The following is a 23,417-nucleotide window of genomic DNA, read 5'->3' as shown; positions in this document are numbered from 1 at the left end:
AAAAAATAAAATCAAAGATTTTTGGGCAAAAACCTCCGAGGCTGAGCGTAAGTTTTCATGCACGTATGTGTCTCAGGCTCCGGGGCTGAGAGGGTTAAAAAAAACATACAAACAGAAAACTCAATACAGTACTGCACAGGCAGGGACGGATCTAGACAACAGTGGGGGGTCCAAGAAGTTGTGGGTGGAGGAACATGGTGAGCAGCTGGGGGGCACTGTAAGCCCCTCCAGAAAACTTTTTGAAACCTGACCAATATCACGGGCATTTTGAGGCCATATTAAGTTCAGGTGCAATTGATATTAGGAAATATTCTGAGGTCACTAGTATAGTAATGAAATTTTACTATACAAAAATGCCGGAGTACAATACTGCATTAAGGAAAAGGTATTGGAATGTTCTGATGAAAAGGGGGGTCCAGACCCCCAGAACCCCCCTCTGGATACGCCCCTGACAGGGTACCATCCTTGAAGCAGGTAAATACTGCCTCGTTGGTTACAGGACAGGTTGGAGCTTACCATATAAAATCCAACATTAGGCATGCAAAATTATAATACCTATAGAGGATATTAAAGAGAAATGTAACCACTGTATAAGTTAAAAGAAAACAAAGAAATGCAAAGAGAAGACAAGTTACTGGGAACGCAAGTACTACTTGAAATTAGTGGATGATCCAAACTTTAACATGTTCATCATTATATGACCATTTTCCATCCTCTCTAACAAGTTTCCACTAACAATTGCTTTTATGTTTGCTAAAATTAAAGTACAGTACAGTACCATCAAGTGATTTTGAGAGTACACTTGTGTATGAAGAAAACCTTTTTAATTATCATTTTATGATGCATGTACCGGGTAATCCTTATCTTGTTTCTTAATAATACTGTACAACATGCCCTTAAATTTTCCGGGGATTTGGGTCTCAAAATGGCTGCAAATTCCTAAATCCGTGAATATTATTTGCTGATGATGGGGAATGGTTACATTTTTTGTACATATGTAAAAAAAAAATTGGGGGCCATTAATATATTTTGTTTTTACATTACAGTCAACCCTCGCTTTACGCGGTGCCCTGCCGAACACGGAATGCTCACTTTCCGCGGTGTGTGTACCCTTATACGCGGAGGGCGGCGCGAGCAGGGTGCACACAAGGTCGCCCAGTCATCAAAACATTACCGAGTCTTCACCAGCCACCCACCACAGCCGGCCCAAGTCAGTGATAGTGATAATGATAGTGAGGATATGGACATTGAGGGGTTTGACAAAGAGGCCCTGCAAGCCTCTGTGGTGGATAGTGATACAATTGATACAAGTGATACAGGTGAGGGCCAATAATCTGCCCTCTGCCTCGGAACCAACCCCCCATCCCCGTGTGCCCAGCCATCATTTCTACTAATGTAAGTGTTAAAAAACCTAATATTATTGATATTTCTCTTAATTATTAATTGTGTGTGCATACCATCATAAAATTAAGAAGTTATTTTTACTACAACGTAGGTATTGTGTCTGAAAAAGTGGAGTTTGGGGGTCGGCCCGGTCTCCATTTCAATTAATCCCGTATGTTATGTTGTTCACTTTACGCGTTTCTCACTTTACGCGGGCCGCCGTGGGTTCAATTGACCGCGTAAAGTGAGGGTTCACTGTATTTTAAGAACAGTTGAACCCTCAAAGACCTGGATTAAAGGGGAGACCACCTGTCTGATAAAGCTGATTGTCCATATCTTGCGGCGGCTGATGAACTAAATGTAGACAAACGATAAATACGGATATAAAAAACACCCAAAATACAGGACCATATTTTACAGCGTATAAGACACATCCCCTATTTTAACAGTGAGTACCTAAGATAAAACTTGTGTGTATTTTCCTCCAGTAGTTTCCTTAAAATAATATACCGTATACAGTCCCAGTAAATGTGAGGAATAAATAAAAATAATACCAATAATTAAGTTACAACCAAAAATACTGTACTGTATTGCCAAACCAGGAAATAAAAGTCAAATGAAAATTTAACACCTCACAGCGTGGCCCATTAGCCTGGTGGTTACAGTAATGAGTCTAACCTAGCTACAATGCCTTGATTAAGCACTATTATATCAGTAAACACTAATGATAACAGTACAGGACAAACGCAGGTCATCCTGTAACATCATATCACCATTTGGCCTGCCTGTATCACAAGCTCAAGATGACCGCATCTGCTGATGAGTACAGTACAGTATAGTGTATACTACAGTACAGTGGGGTATGCTATAACGAACGTAATTGGTTCCAGAACCTCGTTCGTTATAGCATTCGTTCGTTATAGGATTAATCCGTTCCAGGCCCCCAAATACAACCACTTAACACTGAAAAAATTCTGTGGAAAATGTAAAAAATATGGTACTTTATCTTACCTTAGTGTTATTCAGCATGCAGGTACCCCTAAACACTGGCACATCACTATCACTTCCACTGGGAGTCTTGGCTTTAAGGTCCTCAAACAATTCTAGCCTTCTCACAAAGTATAGCTTCACTAATGTTATCACCTGCCATTTCTTTCTCCTTTATCCACACTAAGAGTAAATTTTCCATCTCTTCAATCACATTACACTTTGCTTTGCTAAGTCTAAAGATTCCCTTAGCCACTTGCACAGTTTTTAACTCCTCTTTATTCTTCAAAATCGTACATATAGTCGATTTAGCCATCCCATATTCATCACTAAGTTTCGCAATGCTTCTTCCATTCTCACGTTTCTTTACAATTTCTTTCTTAGTTTCAAGGGTTATTAGCTTTCTCACTCGCTTTGGACGACTCATTGTTACAATTGTATACTTGTATAACAAAATAGTTATACAAATAACGCGAATTTCCACATCAAAAGACGAAATTTCAACAATAACAGTGGTGCACTGGCTACACAATGAGACAAAGATGGCACCTGACGCTCTTGTTGTGGGTCGCGGTACAACAATATTCATGCGCCAGGCGAAATAGTCCGGTATTCATCCGCGTTCGTTGTAGGAGTTGCCTTCGTTATAGCATTCTCAATTTTATAGGTAAAACCATTCGTTATAGGAATATTCGTAGTAGGATCCGTTCGTTATAGCATACCCCCACTGTAATATATTTTGATTATTTACAATATACTCTACATGTACAGTGGTGTTTGCTTAAATAAATACAGCTATCTGTCTGTCTATGTAATTTAGACTCTTGGAAAACTTTCCCCAATACCCTGAAAAATTTTGGGTTTGTGCAACTTTTTCTGGGGATGAGAAAATTCATCTCTACACCTGGAAATCTCTCAATGCAATCCTGCAATAATTCTGCACCAATTATTCTGACTAATGGAGATATTACTATAGTGTCCAAGAATCTATCTAAAGCAGGGGTGTGGGGAAACTTTTGAGGTCGGAGGGCCAGATTAAAATTATAAGAGTTCTTCAGGGCCACCTATCATTTTCAATATTAATTAGGTACAGTAGAACCCTGATTATCCAGTGCCTATGGGGATTGAGAGGTGCCGGATAGAGATATCCCGGTTAGTTGATCACTCTAAGGACCCTACAATGCACAGTGCTACAGGTTTACCTCTCAAATTTGTATCTCAGAAAAATGGACTTAGCTAAGACTTATTCTACTCTATATAAATGATGTAGCTTGGAAAGTGTAATATAAAATATGAAATAAGAAAAATGAGAAATATGGGTGTGTATGTGTGGGAACTGAACATTTGTTGAGGTGGTGGGCTATAACTGTGCTTCCGTCCAATGTGACACACACAGCTGGGTGACTGCCTGGCTGAACTGTGTCATGTGTCCCAGAGGAAGGTTTGACTGTGGAAGGTGCAATTCTTTGGCCATAAAATATTTCCTATTGTATTTTATGATATACAAGTACGTACAGTATTATGTATAAATTTTATGGTTTATCATATCAATAAATATGGCAGCTCATCCCCCGTGCACGTGGTATTCAAACTTATGAATTTCGCTGATTTTGGAGGAATTTTTATTAATACTGTGGTTCATTTTGGTGCCGGTTAGTTGAATCTGCCAGCCACTGGACTCTGGATAACTGGTTCTACTGTAATAATCTATGTAGATTTATTGGATATAACCGCTACCCCGAAGCATCATCCTAATACAGTTCTGTTGTTTTAAGTTACGATAGTCTGATAATAGCATATACGTATATTTTATCCAAATCTATCAACAAATTCTATACCCCCGAGTCTCCCCATAAAAAAGAAAAGAAAAAATTAACTCGGTAAGGACAGAGGCCATGCTGAAACCTTCGTCCCACTGTCCTTTCCAATGATTATCTTGCCATTTCAGAAGTACCGTACTGTACAGTAATGGCATGTTCTTCACAGACGAGTTAAAATGTATCACAACTAAGGCTATATACATCCACCAAAAGTTGTGTGCTCTAAGGATATTAACAGAACCACAAGTAAATTAATCCATGTATTATTACCAGAGGAAAACAGTTGCCAGGAAAGACAAAAAACACAACTTGTGAATATTCTAGTGAACAGGACATAAGTGAAATACCTTTAAACAGTTGTAGCCATTATATTTTATTTGGTACTGTAAGCACTGATAAGTGAGTTCTGTAAACACTAATGTAAAATTGAAGAGCTATGAATATTTCAAGCATTTATTTATAGACTGTGAAAGTTGGCCATAAAAATTCATAATTGTCATACCAGTCACATAAAACAATAATCTACCATACAGTACAATATACAGTAATCAGATTTAATGGACTGTATGAGGTATTTTATTAAAAGCAGTAGCTAGTGACCAAGCTGTAATGTAAAGTACAACACTTAAGGGGCTATGAGATGGCGTTCGTGTGGACATCTCCCACTTTGTGCAGGCTGGCCATTTTAAGGCCAGTGCAGCACTTGACCTGACTGATGGGAGCATCTTACACTTGAAACTCACTTCCCCATTTGTTTCATCATCAACTGTTGCATCTGCTGCTGGAGTTTACCAATGCTGTCACGTTTGCTTTCAGAATCCTTTTCCAACTTCTCCATTGTGTTGTCGTGACGTTTGCTGGAAAAGGAAAGAATGATAGAGGTATTTGTTGTCCCTGCGCCCTCCTGCTATGAATGCCTCTACAAATAAAGGTCATTTATATGTTGTATACAAATATTAACAACCTTTTAGTTAATTTTTGGTTTGTTAGTGCAAATAATTACATAGTGCTTGAGAAGCAAACAGCCCTTACTAATGTAGCTATTAAAAGATCCACAAATTAGTCATATGATAAATAATTAGTAGAAACAACTACAAAACACTCACATCTCTTGCTGTATGTAATCTACTCTCTTGTTGACATTCTGCCGAGCTTCCTCCAGGTCCTGACGAATGAGGGCTGGTCCAATTAACTTGTATACCACATTTTCTTCATTGATCAAATCCAGCTCCTGTGAAGATATTCATGAAATGAAACAATATTCAGATATTGCTGTACAGTAGCTAATATGTTTTACATGCCAACAATTATGCTAAATCCTTAATATACTGTCCAGTAGGTATATTACTGTACAGTAGTCATAACAGCTTTACTTTAAAATATAAATTAAGAGAACTTCAACTTGATCATTATAAAATAATACAATATAGACCTTTTACACTGCTGTACGTGTATTCTGCTCTCATAAAGTTATCCTGTATAATTCAACCAAATATAACTCTCTAAAGTTATTAAACAGCATCTCACCCAAATTGTTTTATACAGTATTGGTGAGAATATTTACTGGTAATCTACACTCTTATAATCATTGTTGTAAAATGAATACTGTAAAAAATGTTGTTGAATAATATAGTGTGTTTAGAGGCTTCATGTATAGTAATATGAACACTATCTATCTTGCCACCAATAAACGACCACAAATAAATTACTTATTACAGTTATGAATTAATTGTCTGTATGAATTGAAGTGTTGATTAATGCACTGGCAAATTTGTCACCCGAGCAAAGAAGTGATTTTTGAACCATTCATTTCAGAAAGTTTCATTGTACTAAGACAACAAGATTGTATGGAGAGTTCACCTTTGGTTTACTGGCAAAATCCCATTGAATCATACGGTGTAAAACTCCCGGCAGTATTTCACATGTGAAACAGAAAGTCCCTGTACTGTACACAGCAGGTTACAGTACAGTACATTTCTCTTACCTCTTTTACAACTTTATTTTCATTTAGTTGACCATCAAGCTGCGACCTTAAATTGGTGGTCTTAGACAAATCTGGAAATAAAATCAACCTTATAATAATCATAAAAATACCAGCCATAAAACTATCAAATGAAGAAATAAAATTCAGTACAGCACAGTACAGTGTGTACAGTATGAAATAAAATTGACTATGAATACACTCACTGCCTTGGTTAATGATGCAGTTTCGAGCTTCATAAATATTTAATACCAGTCTGACCAAACTTAATTATAAAATCAGAAGGTTTGGTCAAGTTGGGTTAAGTGAGTGGTGCTGGGTTAACTTGATTCATACCATCTTTAGTAATATATAGTACTGTGACAGAGAAGTGCTGGTTAACAAGTAAATTAGATAAATTTTCTATGAAAGAGAACTTCTTTCTTACCTCAAAACTATCCCTAAAAATGAGGAGCATTTGTAATTTTCATAAGTGAGTTAGATAGCTTTGGTTAGTTACCTTATCTATGCTAATCATATTTGGTGATTGTGGCTGGGAAGTAGTTATTTGTTCCTATCAAAAAAAATTCCACCTAACAGCCAATACAATGATTATTCATGCTAGGATAGAGGTAAAGGTATGATAGGTAGATTCATATTGAAAGGAGGAAGGTCAGTCAATCGCTCGCTGGGAACCATTCAGTCATTAAGCATCATAAAGAGAGCGGTGACATCTTTATTTATAGGATAAGAAATAAGTTTTCCTCTATTGAGATGTTTCATTAGGTATAGTTCAATAACCTAGACCCTTGTTCTTAATTATTACCATTAACACAAACTTACAAGTCTCACACATCCATCTTCTGTAAACAAAAAATGTGGTAATCTTACATCAGAGTATTACTTCATCTTTCATTAATAAATGTTTCATTATACAGTAGTCCAGATCAACAAAATAAATAATATAAAAATCTCAAAAAATATCTCGAGGTGACATGAGATGGATGATGAGTCACTTCCCTTATTGACTGTATTTGATGATTATTTAAACACCTACATGATTGTTTTAACACCTGTGAGTTTGTTTTTCACCATTACCACACCTTTTTGGCTCTTCTTATAGTATTCTACCTCCTCTTCTAGTTTCTTCTGTAGTAATTCGGGACCCATGGTGGAGGAGGACGACGGACTACACACCTAAAGAGGTTATTGACACACCTGGTTGTTAACTTGGTGTGGAATTGGTTTATTTTGTTATATATAGTGTAAAGTTATTTAGTAATTTAGTGAAAAGTAATGAAAAAGTTTAATTGGTCTTATTTTTATTAGTCTATTCGTAGTTAATTATATATTATTGTTTGTATGGTTAGGTGATAAAGTAATAATTATTTATATATTATTTGGTCATAGGTTAAGTTTTATATTTTATTCAATATTAGTAAATATATTATTTTTGTTTTCCGTTTGCTCCTGAACCATGGAATATAAATATTAAACATATCGTAGCCCCTTTAAGAAACTATTAAATCATCCAGACAATAACAAATAATAATTTTCACTTAATATTAATTTATTCATAACGATTTTACAATAAATAAAGTTGTAATCACTTTAAAACCTTATGGTAGGTGAGTATAAGGACTAAAGTCTCTTCCCTCAGTGTGGTTACCATGACAACTCAGGTGTAAACAAAACACTGTGTCAAGAGGTGAAGAGTGAGCCAGGTTTTAAGGCTTTATTAAACGGTATAGCTATACTAAATATCCATAATCTTTTAATTTTTTACAATATGTTTGGTATCTACAAGAGGATAGTTGAACTTACAAACAATTGGACTTACAAACAAGCCTCAGGAACATAACTCGTTCGTTAGTAGAGGAGCATCTATACCATATTATTTTATTATTACTGTACTGTATTTACTTTTGGTTTCTTTATGATTGAAATTGTGGTAAAATTTTTGTTATATATATTTTAATCCCGTGTTTAAAGCTTTATTAGTGTGTTCTAAATAGGTTACCAGCCATGATCCTGGGAGACAGGCCACATGGAGGATTATCATCACCAAATTTCTGAAATCCAAAAAGCTGTGAGGGAAAGGTATGGGGGTCTTTTTATTTAAGAATTTTTGAATGTAAAATATTGGGAAGTTAGAATTCTGTAGATAGATAACTAGATTGTCAGATAGTTCAGTATTTCAGTAAAATCTTACAAGTTAACATTGTTTCAGCATATATGGTACTTATACAGCACAATACAGTATACATGAGCCTGTATAGTCTAGTGTACAGTATACATGAGCCTGTATAGTCTAGTGTACAGTATACATGAGCCTGCATAGTCTAGTGTACAGTATACATGCTGAACCATTTGTAAACATTTTTGATGATTTTATTGAATAAATGGGTATCTATCTGTCTGTCTTATCTATTTGTCTGTCTGTCTGTCTATCTATTTGTCTTTCTGTCTGTCTGTCTATCCTATTTATCTATCTGTCTGTCTGTCTGAGTTTATATATATAGGTGTATCTATCAATATCTATCTTTATATCTATCTATCAGTGTTGGTAAACAGTGTATTATAATCAGTAAAATCAGTTTTTCAGGACTTAATTTACTGTTAATAAAAGAGTTCATGAAAATTAATTAAAATACAGCATAAGGAAATGTGATTCAGTGTTTGTAATGTTCTGCCATTTTATCCTGTTTTGATAAAGTGTGATGCTGTTATTAAGACCACATTCAGTACAGTATATCAGGACATCCTGTAGTGTGTAGTTTATTATCACTCTTCCCAACAGGGAGATCCATCGTCTCCAGCTAGAGAAAAAAGTGTTAATGAAGACCCATAGAAGAGAAAAGAGGTAACCTATTCCTGGTACACTACTCTATTAGGATCTGGTCACAGGAGCTATTTCATATGAAGGAAGTTTGTGTCAATGCTGCCTAACCCCTTCACTACAGGAACACCATTTATAATATTTTATTTGGCTAATGCTAGATGATTTCATTCAACACAACAGTGACCTTGTACACAATGGGTTAAGAGCCTTTGAGACATCTTTGAGATGCACCACTGTACAGTTAGTAGTAGCATGAGGGATTATAATACAGTAATGTGAAGGATATTTGTATATTTTTTTTTAAGTTTACTTGAGATAAATTAATTAATATTAGTATCATGAAAGACTTGATGCCCCCCTTTGCACTTTTTTGTTAGGATATTGAATAGGTAAATAACATATATGGTAAGATTATTGTACTAGTTCATAGGGGCTCAGTATATACAGTTGCGAACAAGGGTCCTGTCACCTCTCCTCCTGCTCCACGACCCCCGAGATTCAGACTCGTGAACCCAAAGCATTAGACAATGATGTATTATTCTATCCAAAAATGCTTTGGATTCATGAGTCTGAATGTTTGGGTTCATGGAGCAGCAGGAGAGGTGATAGGACTATTGTGTGTTGCTATACGTAAACTGACATACATACAGTGGCAAATAAGCTGATTAAACAAAGGCTAACCCAAGGATGGCGGGTAATGAGTTTTCTTTTATAAATCAGATATGAAGAACTGCAGGATAAAATCAAGGAACTACACAAGGAACTCATACGTGAAGAACTGGAAGCAACTCAGCGTTTCCAGAAACTACTCACCCAAGTTGATGCAGTGAGAAGAGAACACCAACTATTGGCTGCCCATACAGAGAGACTCCGACTAAAAAAGGTATTGATAAGTGTGATCAAACAATGTCAGTTATTAAATGTGTTGTAAGCCAGAATAATCAATGTTTTTAAATGCAACTAACTGTGCATTTTAAGGGGTTTGACAGTTGAGTGAATACAGTGCTTGCCTCTTGTCTTAAAGTACACTGGTTCATTGTCAGAGTACTGCCAACCTCCCTCCACCTCCGTAGATGTAAATGGATACCTGACTTAACAGTTGGGGAAATACAGTCAGTCAAGTGGAAGTGTTGGCCAAGCTGCTTCTTTGCATACTGAGGTCTTAGTGTACAGTGTGCTCTATCCACAGTGACTCTAACAAGCAGTTATAGCTATGGAACTCACTTTATCACCTTATACTTTTACTCATTATTTAGTTGAAAAACTGATAAACTCAGGTGTAAAATAATGATAAACAAGAAAACGATTCTCAAGTACTGTTCTGTATGGATAGTTACCATACATTTTTTTCTTGGTCTGTTGCATCACATTTGGTCCTTCCTTATCTGTACACTATACTGTATTCACTCATATCATGTAAATGAGCTTTGTTTACTTTTCCTGTAGTATTCCTGCCATTCATATAGCCATACAGTATTACAGTACTGTTCACATCACTATTTCCTAAAGTAAATACTACTTATAATATACCAGTAACATAGCCATCCAATTCATTATACTGTACTGCACTGTACTGCACTGTACTGTACAGTACTGTACAGTACTGTACTCACTCCACTTTTGTCAGATATCACCTCTAAAGGGCTATAAACCTCCTGCTCTTGTATATTACCGTGGCGCCACATATCATCAGTGTACGTAGTATGTTATCCATTACACTTTCACACACTCCTAAATCACACATTATGTACTGTACTTTCTCTTCATTTATCTCCATTAGCTGGAATCTCTCTTTAGCCAGAACTCTCCAATAGCCAGAATTGAAATTTCCTTGGAAATTTACAGAAAATTTATCTCAATTCCTGGTTTGGGAACCCTTCTCCGAGGTTTAAAATCAGGCGCATTTTTTTTTTTAATTCCGGAAACTTTTTCCAAATTTTTTCCGGGTATGAGGCAAATTCTGAGGATGAAATACTGTGTAATTCTGGATAATACAGAGAAAGTTTGTGAAACTCTCCAAATTTTGTTCTGGTTCTGGGAACATATTCCATAGATGAAATACGTAATGTACAATTTCCAGAAAATTACGAGAAACTTTTCCCAGTACATAGCTGGAAAAATTTCAAGGATGTGGGATTTTTTCCAGGTTTGAGAGAGTTGTCTCGTTAACCTGAAATTTATCATTCCTGGAAGTGTTCTGCACCAATTGTTGGAGCTAATGGAGATATCACTGTACGTATATGACTTTTTGTCTTTTTTTTTATCTTCTTTGCCACTGGTTGACTCGAGCCAGTCAGTTGTTTCTACTGTTGGGAAATACTGGATATGTACTGTCATTAGATGGTACCAGAACAAGCACCAGTCTTGGTCAAATCTAGTCTTAAATGAGCTGCCATCACAACATTCTCAGGCAGGTTATTCCAAGACGTCTCTATTCAGTAAAATTATTATACAAGTTTGTATGTACAGTATATTATGTATGTTGTAGGTATACCATGTATGTACTCTATATATATATATATATACATTACTTCTCTAGTCAGCAGCGTGTGGCAATGCCCCCGTTTCATGTCACCACACGCTTGTCTAAATCAAATGTAAGTCTGTATATTTTCAGCCACTGGCTGCAACTCTATTAATAAACCGTTTATTATTATTATTATTATTATTAGATAAATGTGCCTGGCGACATCTGGAAGCTGCTAATGTACCACTTACCACATGTCGCCTGAGAGGTCAGAGAGAGGTCAATTGACCCCTATAGAAGTGTAAGGACTACCCGCGCTTGTAAGCGCACCTTGTATATTTCCGTTAATAAGAACCTACAGAACTCTACAGGTGTTTAAGTTCGCTCCTGTAGTTAGAACCAAGTACTCCGAACATCTCCAAAGTTTATATTGATTCATCATGTGTCTAGACAATACAGTATACAATTCAGCATGTACAGTACTGTATATGTATAGACAATTAAAGGTATACTCGCTCCAAAAAGTATCTTTACTTAGGAATTTGATGAATTTCAAAATGACTCCCGTTTCTTGGTCGGGTTTTCAAAAATCTATCGTCCATTGTGTCATATTGTCTCACACAGAAAACATACACAGTGTAGGTATACAAAACATGTATCTAGACTGCAGCAGATATACAAACAGTGGTAAACAGTGGGATAATTCAACTATGGACAGCCAACAAAACCATCAACTACTGTACTTATTTCCAGTAGGTCCTTTTCTTAGGTTTAATCAGTAATACCAAATCTCCAATATAACATTCTGTGACTACTGATACACAAAATCTCTTCTCTTGCCCATTCACCAAAAGTTTTTTCTCAATTCATATTAATTCATCTTTGTGATGTTTTCAAACTTGCTATATAATCTGAAACTCTTACCAGGATTTTTCCATTAAAACCGTATCTTTAATATTCAGTAGAACCTTCAGTGACCTAAAAATGTGATGTAACTTCCTGTACATATTACTTCCTTGAGATAAATGTACAGTATATATCAGGTGCCTACAGGAGAGCCCAGGTTCTCAACTGGCTCAGCCATATTAATACTGTATTGTTATTATTATCCACTCTGTATCTGTGTTTTTCTGGCTAGATAAACAGTTTCAATTAAATTCAATACCAGAAACTGACTCACCTTACAGGACCTATTTCAGCGTCAGTATGAGATGCAGATAGCCAACACTTACCCTGGTCTTCAGTACACAGGACAAGATGATCGGTATCATAACTTTCAAAGTTCAGGTAAGCAATTTCTCGTTAAGTCTTAAAGAATATATCCACCTTTCTGTTATATACATACCAATACTGTACAGTACTGTACAGTATACATTATATATTTGTTGATGATATAATATCATATAGCAGTCCCTTACCAACCATGTGTTGCCAACCATGGTTTTGAGTTTCAGTGTTCTATATTTTGTACACCATTTTACCAGCCACAGTGTCCAGACTAAAGCATCTGCAGGTTACCCATAAATACTGTATGAAAAGAATAAGTAAAAAGAATGTTTCGCAGTGAGGACTAATAACGGCTTACACCAGCGCTCTCTGTTTACATCACGCGATCAGTTGAATCGTGCGGTTTCTGTCAATTTCCGTGATTTTTGCTATTTTCTCCAATTTTGTTGTGTTAGCTATGAATACGGAAAGACAAGGTAAGAAGAATGTTTCCGAGAAGCTTTCTTGTGATCGAATTGCTGTCTGTGAACGTAAAAGAGGTTTACAGGAATGCAATTACCGTGTTGTAGCCTGGCCCATCCTAGCGACCGCCCGGGCTGTTATTGTGTGCTTTTTTGGGTGGTGCTTCCACCTGTCGAGTCAAGATAATGGCCTCTACCTCTACTGGGGGTCCTACTGGTGCTGGTGGGGGTGGGACAGACCCACCTAAGCAGCCAAATAAGGAAAAGGAGAAGTGGGACTATCATAAAGGAGTTAAGTTTGCCAAATACTTGATGCAGGATAAGCAGTGTGTGGTTAAGTTACTTGAGGAAGGCCTAAAAACTAGTTTCAGGAAAGCACAATCAGGTCAATAAAGACAGAATTTGTATCATTTGGAGGTTATAAATGGGAAAATCAGAGGTTGATGTAGAGTAACCAGTCTATATTGTTATTTTCCCATTAGTTTATGTATTTGCATTTGGTAAATTTGAATTTGGTTCAATTTTTCCCATCTATAAAACTCGTGAAATACAAGATCTTCCTGTAGTTTTCTGTAATATAACAAGCATTACATTGCACTTGGACTATCCAAGATTGGCAAATCACTTCAACAAGACAACATTCTGTGATTAATAATATAGAAACTTTCTCTCTTCTCTTGCTGTTGCTTCATATGCTGTGACTTATTTTCGTTTTAGCTGAGAGGTGCTGCTGTACAAAGCATTTGCTTATAAAAACCTTATAGGGGACAAAAATTGCATACACACATTTGTGTTTCTAAGTGGAGCAGTGTTGCTAAGGAGAGCATTAAGTCTAGGCAGGCACACAGTGTCAGGGGTTAGCTGCTCCATAGCATTATATTGTTCCATCAAATGTAAGGCATTAAAGCCCAGTAGCCTCTAGACAGTGGTGCTGGCACTACTGTACTTCAGAATTTGTTCACACATGCCAAATGGTTCTGGAAAAACCATTGTGAAAGTTATTATTGTATATTGTATAGTATCCTAAACTTATTTATCCTTTGTTGATAACACATAAAGTAAAGTAAGACTGTTGTTCCTAAAGATATCCAAAATACCATAATAAGACTGTGTAGATATCATTGTAGTGTACAATACTGTATATCATGATAACCACATAACCTTGTCCACAAGTTTTGAATATTGTCTAACTGATGAAAGGAGCCAAATCATCACTCAAAATAGCATTAAATAAAACCTATTCGTATACAGTAAGTATATCCGATGAAACTCTTTAATATCACCTCAGCATTCACACAATTAATGAGAATTAATATGTTCATGATTAAAAAAACAAAGCATTTATAATTATGAATTTCCAGGACCATTTCTCGTAATGTCTAGAGTTGACCCTAACAGCCTTCCTTGTTTTTTTCAGGAAGAGCAGGTAGAGGGATCGTGCCTCAGAGAGCCAGTACTCCTGTCTCCACCCTGCCTCTCTTCAGATCCGTTGCCACTCCACAACCACATATATCACCAGTAGTGTCTACATCACATTACTGGTCTGTACAGCCTCCAGTAAACTTTGTACCTCCTGCTCAGACAAGTCCTCATACTTATGGACAACAGCCATTAAATGTAGCCAGACCTCATCTCCAAACATTTGGCCCTCAGGGATCTCCCAATCCTATCACAGATGCACAGACATATCCAGAAACTAATATTAATATGCCAACTGATGCAACACAAAGATCAAATCAATTCTCTACTCCATCTTTTCAATCTAATTACATTAAAAATCTGATTGCTGAAGAAAGTTCTGTGTCAGCCATAAGGGATTCCTCACAGTCTGGAGAAATTAGTCAATCTTTATCTGAAATGCAAAATGCCACAATTATGTCACATGATTCCAGTCATTATAATCCTATGCATCACCAGGAACTTGGCCAAACTTTACAGAGCCAACCATTGGTAGTGCACTCCTCTAGAGATTCAATTTCTGGTGTTCCTGGTATTACCCCACAACAGGCTGTGTGTTATCCAAATTACATTATAACACAGAACTTACAAACTCAACAACCACAGCTCCAGCCATCCCACCATAATAATTCTCTTCTAAAACCCTTAAGTGGCTCACAAGATGCAGAGACGGATAATGCCATGAGCCTTGCGCACCTAACAGATAAGGAAACTCCATTTTTGTCTGTCAATTCATCACATGGTTTATCTGCAGTTCCATCACACAATGTAATCCATGGTGTTCCAGATGCAATGAATAATTCTTATCAGTCTGGTCTCCAATCATCCTTTCACGAGTCTTTCACGCATATAACTCCTTCGGTACACAAATTATCTGAAGCTACAGACATTGACTCTGTAGGGAGGGAAACAGGGAATAACCATCAAACTGTCACTCAGACCTTTAATACAGTTAGAGGATCAGGAAGAGGTATTAGAGGAGAGGAGTCTGAGGCCACCCAAGACATAGTTGAACAACAGGACATTATCCCAGAGGAAGCATCAGTTGAACAAATTCCTTCAGGCACAGACAGTCAACTATTACAGGAACAGCAAAGCATAAGCACTGCCCATAATGAATTATATACAAGAAACGAAAATATGGAGCAAGGGGAAGAAAGTTCAAATAACTTATCTGCAAGACATAAATTAAATGACAACAGGACAAAAATAATTGAAACAAATACGAACACCTTTGGAGGTGGAAGCATAGAAACAATATCTCACACAGGAAATGAAGTTAGCATTGAAGATGGTGAACTTGATGAAAAATCAGTCCATGAATATCACAAGAAAAGCAGTGAATCATTCCCTGTCCATAATGAGGTGTTACCCACAGCCTATGGTGACTCCAGCATATTTTTAATAACCAGTAATGATCATTCTGCATTACCAAACAAGTCAAATAGTAATAATAACTCCTCCCTGTCACCAGCTGGCAACACTCGCAATGATATCGTGGCAACGTCAACCCAGGAACAGGATATGCTCAAGGTTTCATCAGACACCATGAATCCCAGAGTAATAGAGACTGACGTGGACACACTGGAATCATCTGCTGTTCATATAAACAAAGAAGCAACTCGTGTGGTCAGAAAAGATGAAATTAAGAGGTCACCACATCACTCTCAAGGTGTACGACCCAGTTCCTCTGTACTAATCTCCCCAGAGAAGTTAACCCATCAACCTCCCACTAGAGATAAAAATAATTCTGAAAAACTATCATTGACAGGATCAGAAGTCTCCATGGCCTCACACTCAAAGGCTGCATCACAAGACCAGGAGGAGGATGAGCAAGACTTCTTTGATCGTGATATTCCAGTTACTGGTGAGTAAGATGGTTCATAAGTGCTCCTTCAACTTTAGATAGAACAGTAAAATTGTCAGATGTACAGTACAGAACATAGACAGTTCAGGTATATAATGTACTGTAGTGAAGGTAAACACTGTACCGTCACGCACAGTTCCATCTGTTACAGTGGTTGGTGCATTATGTGAGATGTGGCAGCTTTATGTTTGTATACATCATAGTAAAATTCCCAGAATGATTCTAAGTAACCTCACAATAGTAGCCTGATGCTAGATAAGCATTTCACTTCTGCCTCTGACTGTAAGCATATCAAGAATGGTTTTAATTTTAATACAAGTTACAAAATAGAGTGTCATTGGGTTCTTTCTGTTATCAGCTTGATGGTGGCAGTATTACGAGGTGTTGTGGTGTAAGAAGAGGGAGGGGTGAGGTGCACCAACATACTGTCGTCTTTAGCAGTGTGTCCTCAATTTGTGAATGCTGACATTTTGTAATATGAGGTTTTAGGTAATACTGTATCGGGATAAACCAATGAAACATCATTACACCCGATCTTCTTTATTATGTGGACAACGTTCATACTCTCCATGATTACTGTTTTTCCTAAACCTATGTACTGTATAATGAAGCTTTTCTAAATTCCAAAAGTTATACCCAAGCTCACCTCCATGGTGACCTAATATTTTACTTATCTGTATTCTAATTGACTAATACCGAGTTTGGTATCTATATGAATCACTCATGACGACTCTGAGAAAATATGTGAAGACCAGTCCTGCCATCACCACACACCATGCAGGATAAAGCCTACCACTAACAACATTTACTCTACTGTCTCTTACACTATGCCTCTTGGTTTCTTACCATTAAAAGAAAACTGGTACATTTATACTATATTGTGGAGTAAATTAACGCCTTATTCACAGGCTGTTATTCTTGATGTGTCATATTTCATTGTCTACATGCAAATTAACAGGGTTTGTTAAAAAGAAAAAAATATAACTGCACACATGTCATAAAGCAACCAAGATTTGAAAAAGTAAATGAGGGTACAGGTAGTTCTGCTATAACGCGATAATTGTGTTCTTGTAAAATATCGTGTTATAGAAAATCGCGTAATAGAAATAACAGGGCTTATGGAGAAAATAGGGTTAGGTGCAGATTACTCGAAATCGAAAAAATTTAGTATTTAGCCTAACACAAAGGATAGCACAGTCTAAATAAATGTTACATTCATATCTAATAATGAAATCATACAGTAAATTTAACACTTTACCTTGAAAAAATATGAATGTAACTTGATGGGGGAGAAGGGTGATTTTGAGGTTGATAACATTGAGCTTCTCTTCAAGACGTGCGCTTTTTGGAGATATTCTTCTTTACCATATTCACAGTTAATACCACAAAATTGGAGAAATAGTAAGCAAAAATCGCGTTATAGCAAACAAGCGTTCGCGTTATACAAATATCGTTCCTAATTCATAAATCGCGTTAGAGCAAATTCGCGTTATCAAAACACGCGTTATAGCAGAACTCCCTGTATACTGTACTGTGCTCCTGCATGTAAAGTACAGCAAGAGTTATCATACTCTGTTTGGTGGTACAGGTATACAAACGAAGTACATAGACATTACAGGTATACACACAATGTAATGCATAAACCTTAAAGGTATAGTACACACAAAGGTCATAAAGAGTATTGTACAAGAATACACACAATGTACATAGAGAGCACATACGTTCATACTTTAGAGTGATATACAGCTGAAGAAGGACCATTTCAGAATCAGGCTGTGACAGCTGGATGATTTATTATGTAGAGTTGTATACTATTGGTATCCTGAGTAAAGTATTGTGACTCTTAATTTGAAACCATTATGTATACAGTATTTACATTTCTTTTATACTGTGAAGATATAATACAGGGTTTCTCATTAGACAGAATTATAATGTAGACATTTTCTTAAAGTAACATAGTTGTAAGGTAGCCTTTATTACATAGTTTATTAAGAGAGTGATGTATGTCCTGTTTTATTTCAACAGCTTCAACAGCATATAAGAATCTGGTGGGGAACACCAGAGTGAGTGCAGGATCCTCACCGAGAACAGACAGTGAGAGTGATGATGTTGAGGGGCACATGTCTGCTATCATATCACAGCAGCAGACTCAACCAACAAGGTAACTTGAAATTCCTGCATCACGAAAGTGGATCCCATAGGCATGATGACCTGTTAGGAACAGTGAGGCTGCTGCACACTTAAGCTTTCAGTACACAAGGAGGCAACATGGCCAGCACTGCACTTGGCTACCTTCTCATCCCCAACTATACAGTCAGGTACTGCAAGGTGGACTGGGCATTCCCAAAATCACACAAGCAACCTTTAGGACAGGAGACAAGTGTTGTATCCACTTGACTGCCACACCCATTTAGCTCAATGATTCCTGGGGGACAGTTTTTTACACTTCATTGCTTGTTTGTGTGTAAGTTACATGAGATCTCTAACTGTTGCCTTATCTCTTGCCTTGCTTCAGGATTTTGTCAAAGTTAATAAGTCCGTGATGTTCAAGAATCTACATAGTTTCAGATTTAAAATGAGCTCCAGGAATTGTGTTTGTTGTGCTCTATTATTATTATTTATCTTTTATTTTTTGCAGTAAAATATATATACAGTCTCTCCTTGACTTACGACGGGGTTCCTTCCCGACGACCAGGTCGTAAGTCGAAAAGGCGAAAATAATACATAGAAATTCTAAAATGGGTGTCTCTTTTTTCTTCTCAGCACCATGAGAACTCTCACTTTTACACTTGCCAGCCATTTTAAAGGGAATTACAAACGAAAATTTTGTCAGTACACAGCACGACCACTAACTTCGGGACTCGAAAATACGTAATGTGAAAAATATTTTATACGACCACTGCCGTCGTGTGTCCGGGTTGTCGTAAGTCGAGGAGAGACTGTAGTAGTATATAGAATTAAATTTATCTATGCTTACAAAATTTTTGGTTGCAAAGGTCCTAGGTGTAAGTATAAATGAACAATGTCATATTCCTTCCACATTATACTACATAAATTTTAAATAATGGAATGAAAATAAAAAATAAACATTGTACAGTACAGGTAGTTCTGCTATAACGCGATAATTGTGTTCTTGTAAAATATCGTGTTATAGAAAATCGCGTAATAGAAATAACAGGGCTTATGGAGAAAATAGGGTTAAGTGCAGATTACTCGAAATCGAAAAAATTTAGTAGTTAGCCTAACACAAAGGATAGCACAGTCTAAATAAATGTTACATTCATATCTAATAATGAAATCATACAGTAAATGTAACACTTTACCTTGAAAAAATATGAATGTAACTTGATGGTGGAGAAGGGTGATTTTGAGGTTGATAACATCGAGCTTCTCTTCAAGTGTTATATCCTTTCTTTTACGATCATCACCGGGAATTCTATCACCAGAACACTTCTTGGAGATATTCTTCTTTACCGTATTCACAATTAATACCACAAAATTGGAGAAATAGTAAGCAAAAATCGCGTTATAGCAAACATGCGTTCGCGTTATAGCAAACAAGCGTTCGCGTTATACAAATATCGTTCCTAATTCATAAATCGCGTTAGAGCAAATTCGCGTTATCAAAACACGCGTTATAGCAGAACTCACTGTATTGTACTGTCAAGAATGACAGTCATAGTAGAATGAGTGAGATGCAGTAGGTGGGAGGGAGGGAGGGGGGTGAAATAATGATTTAGGTGGTGATAATAGAGGTGGTGATGGTGGAGCTAGTGGTGAGAAAGGTGGGGGTCACTTACCTTTCGTAATAGTAGAACATTTTCATTAATCGGCAAATGGTTAGTAAAAACTTGTTTTCGTTATAGTGTGGATTCATTCAAATGATTAATGTTCAATGGAGACTTACTGTACTGTACTTGTTGTAATTACTCTTGAAGTAACTTCATTCATTTTACAACTCTCAGTATTCATCACTTATAATTTTTTAATGGTGATTTTTGGTGTTTATATCTGTTATTCTGGATGTGCATTACTTAAGGAGCTAAACACAATTTTCCAATTCCAAGACAAACACCTATCTTTTATTTGTGTCTTGGTAACACAACAAACATATGAATTGTTAAAAAAAATCATGTCAATCTTAAAATAAAATTACATTAAGATTTTCCTTGACAGGCCAACTTTCAAGCCATTTGCCTCCAGCATCCCATCTCTTCGGCCACCAGAGACTGATACAGACAGTGTGGACAGTGTGGAGGCCGCCATACAAACAGCACTGAAAAATAAAAAAGGTACGCAGTGTGAGTTTTATGAGCGTCCTATGTATCTGCCTTATTTGGATGGACAATAGAATCCATTGCCAAATACCTTTCTTTATATAGTATACCAGTTGTTTTGAAAACCACATTGAATGGTCCAAGATTTTCCTCTGTCAAGTTTATCTTACACTTCAGTTTTCTGTGTCAGAATCATGACTTTCTTCACTCTCTTTACACCAGATGCACTACCACCAGTTGGCCTTTTGGGAGCCACGCCAATTGTAATTAACATTAGAATTGCTCTCAGACAAGACTGGCAGGTGAAGCTGGAGAACTTTCAAACGAAACTGGCGGGAGAGAACAGCCGTGAGGAATGCAGCATAATGCCATGATGTAACATCATGGCAGACGCCTGCGATTTTTAAAATTAACATCTTACCTTTGTATGTTATTTTAATAGATAAAAACCTCTGAGGTTGTTTTGTGGATAACTGAATTCATGAGAGTTGAAGTCACATATGATGAGGTACTGGTGTACTAACAGGTTACTGTACACCTGAACGTGTTTATAAACACATGTTTGGGACACATGGTGCAGTACAGTAAGGGTAGAATAAAACTCTAACACCTCAGTTGTGAATTCAAACAGAAGAACTCAATAACAGGAGTGATTGGCACTCCACCGAAACATTAGTGGCCAACCAGTAAAACCTACAAAGTGCTTCCGCTCGATGGGAGGTTTGCCGGGTAGTAGAATTTTTGTTCACATTACCATCCGACTGTACCATTCTTTAGGAGGTTTGTCGGGTAAATGAATTTGCAAAAACTGTGCCATTTTTGGGGAGTTGCTGGATATGGGAGCTTCAACCTTTGTGTGTGTTGCAGGGATGAGTTATCAGTCCTACTTCTGCACCAGACAAAATTATTCTGCCAGGGGGTAAAATTATTCATTTATTGGTATGAGTCTACTTTTAAGTGCTTAAGACTATTATTGATCAATGTAGTCAGATATTGTACGTACAGTACAGTACTGTATATGACTTTTACTATACTTTAATTTTAAAAAGATACTTTTTAAAGTACAACCCTGTAGTAATTATACTTTTACTTAAATATTGTTTTGTCTGTTGTAATTTATTATAAGTAAAAAATTAAGTACGTACAGTATGTACCGAGTGAAACTCTGAGAAGTGAGTGACTGTACAAACTAATGAGGTGGGAAATAAAGAATAAGATTAGACACTGTAAGTAAAGTGAACATTTTCATTATTTACAGACCAGCCATCAGGCAACAGTGTCCCTCATCAGTCATCCCCACCTGAAGACACATCATTAAAACCAACTTCAGTACAAGCTAAGGAAAACATCAGAACTGGCATTGGGGGCAAGGCTCGTGCATCAACAGCTCTCCAGTTAAATTTGGAATCTGATTCAGAATCATATGGCATCAGTGTAGGGGGGGAAGAGGCTTCTGATGAAGATGATTTTGGATTTTATGATTAATTTTGACATTTTTCATAAGAATAATTATAAACCCGAGTCAGTTTTACATTTGTATGGGGTGCAAATACATTTAGAAAGCCTCCGCAGGAAATAATGAAGCACTGTATTGTACTGTAATACAGACACATCCTGATTTATGAAAGGGTTGTCTTCCTGATAAACCTTTCATAGATTGAACAATATTTTCCCATTCCTCTCCGTGCAGACATGGAAAGCGGCCATAAACGATGCTGTTGATGTATAGTGGAAGATTCACCCCTAAGAAAAAATATCCTCCCCAAAATCCTGCAGGTGGTTGGAGCAAATAAATCATTAGCCAATGACAAGAGAATATTATTATGGCATGTTGTGTGATTATGTTAACAGTAGTTAACCATCATAGTGGCAGTAGGAATAGTTCCCCAATTTTAAATGTTACTTACACATATTACTAAACTTTGTGATTTTTTAATTTACTGCAAATGATGTACATTACTATTAAACTGGAACTTCATAATAATGTATAAGCAAAGTTATCAACATTAACTGTTATGTTGTGTAATGTAAACTGCAAATGAATATAATCTACAGACTTGTCACTTCCTCCATTTCTTATGTCAAACTTAAAATATTTGAAGCAACGAGTTTTCTAAAGAAATCTCCCCATTATCAGGAATCCCCGGATCCTGGAACTCTCCAATAGTCAGAATTGAAATTGGGCAAGAAAACTATCACCATTCCGGGTTGTGCGAACGAGTTTCCGAGAATGAGAATCGGGCACATTTTGAGGGACAAAATTCCGAGAAGGTTCCGAGAAAATCTCTCCAAACCTCTCCGTTTTGGGGCAGGGTGATCAGGCTTGGTTAGGTTATGTTATGTATTATTGGTATAATATTTTAATAATATAACTAATACCATCTATAACATTCTCTACCTATTGTAGTCTATTATAATCTCTCCTGGCACATAAGAGGTGTGTCCTAACCTGTAAATTTTCACCTGTGTGTCAATATGTTTAAAATTATGGATCAGCACCACAATAAACACTTGACACACACCACAACTCTTAAAACTGATTATTTTTATGAGCTATGTCATCTAAACATAAACTATGTTATCATAAAATATAGCTCCTGAATATATACTGAAGTACACACGAGCTTTCAGTGGCGACCCTATGGGAGAGAATTTTGGCGTGCTATCT

At 36.7% G+C, this 23,417-nt stretch overlaps 2 protein-coding genes across 6 annotated transcripts; one reads left to right on the top strand and one right to left on the bottom strand.

Annotated features, from left to right (window-relative positions):
* Positions 1–4,437: 4,437 nt before the first annotated feature.
* LOC121869175 (prefoldin subunit 6-like) lies at positions 4,438–7,381 on the bottom strand. Its single transcript, XM_042370392.1, has 4 exons — positions 7,254–7,381; positions 6,175–6,245; positions 5,297–5,421; positions 4,438–5,047 (listed from the first exon to the last, which is right to left on the bottom strand). The coding sequence occupies exons 1-4, from the start codon at positions 7,318–7,320 to the stop codon at positions 4,930–4,932; spliced, it is 381 nt and encodes a 126-aa protein (XP_042226326.1). The 5' UTR covers positions 7,321–7,381; the 3' UTR covers positions 4,438–4,929.
* Positions 7,382–7,822: 441 nt separating this feature from the next.
* Positions 7,823–22,812, top strand: LOC121869174. Of its 5 annotated transcripts, none has more exons than XM_042370391.1 (9): positions 7,823–7,895; positions 8,166–8,250; positions 8,951–9,013; positions 9,713–9,875; positions 12,659–12,746; positions 14,565–16,472; positions 18,498–18,633; positions 20,649–20,764; positions 22,008–22,812. In XM_042370391.1, exons 2-9 carry the CDS (start codon positions 8,198–8,200, stop codon positions 22,232–22,234), a joined length of 2,754 nt encoding a protein of 917 aa, XP_042226325.1. In that variant the 5' UTR covers positions 7,823–7,895; positions 8,166–8,197; the 3' UTR covers positions 22,235–22,812. The 5 variants fall into 5 exon arrangements, with proteins under 5 accessions (XP_042226325.1, XP_042226321.1, XP_042226324.1 ...); XM_042370387.1 differs by having other exon boundaries at positions 12,647–12,746; XM_042370390.1 differs by having other exon boundaries at positions 7,845–7,865; positions 12,647–12,746.
* Positions 22,813–23,417: the final 605 nt, after the last annotated feature.

Source organism: Homarus americanus, unplaced genomic scaffold (genome assembly GCF_018991925.1).
Source record: "Homarus americanus isolate GMGI-L3 unplaced genomic scaffold, GMGI_Hamer_2.0 scaffold25467, whole genome shotgun sequence".
NCBI classification, from domain to species: domain Eukaryota; kingdom Metazoa; phylum Arthropoda; class Malacostraca; order Decapoda; family Nephropidae; genus Homarus; species Homarus americanus.
The sequence above is the reverse complement of the archived record's forward strand: the minus strand, read 5'-3'. Positions and strand labels throughout refer to the sequence as shown.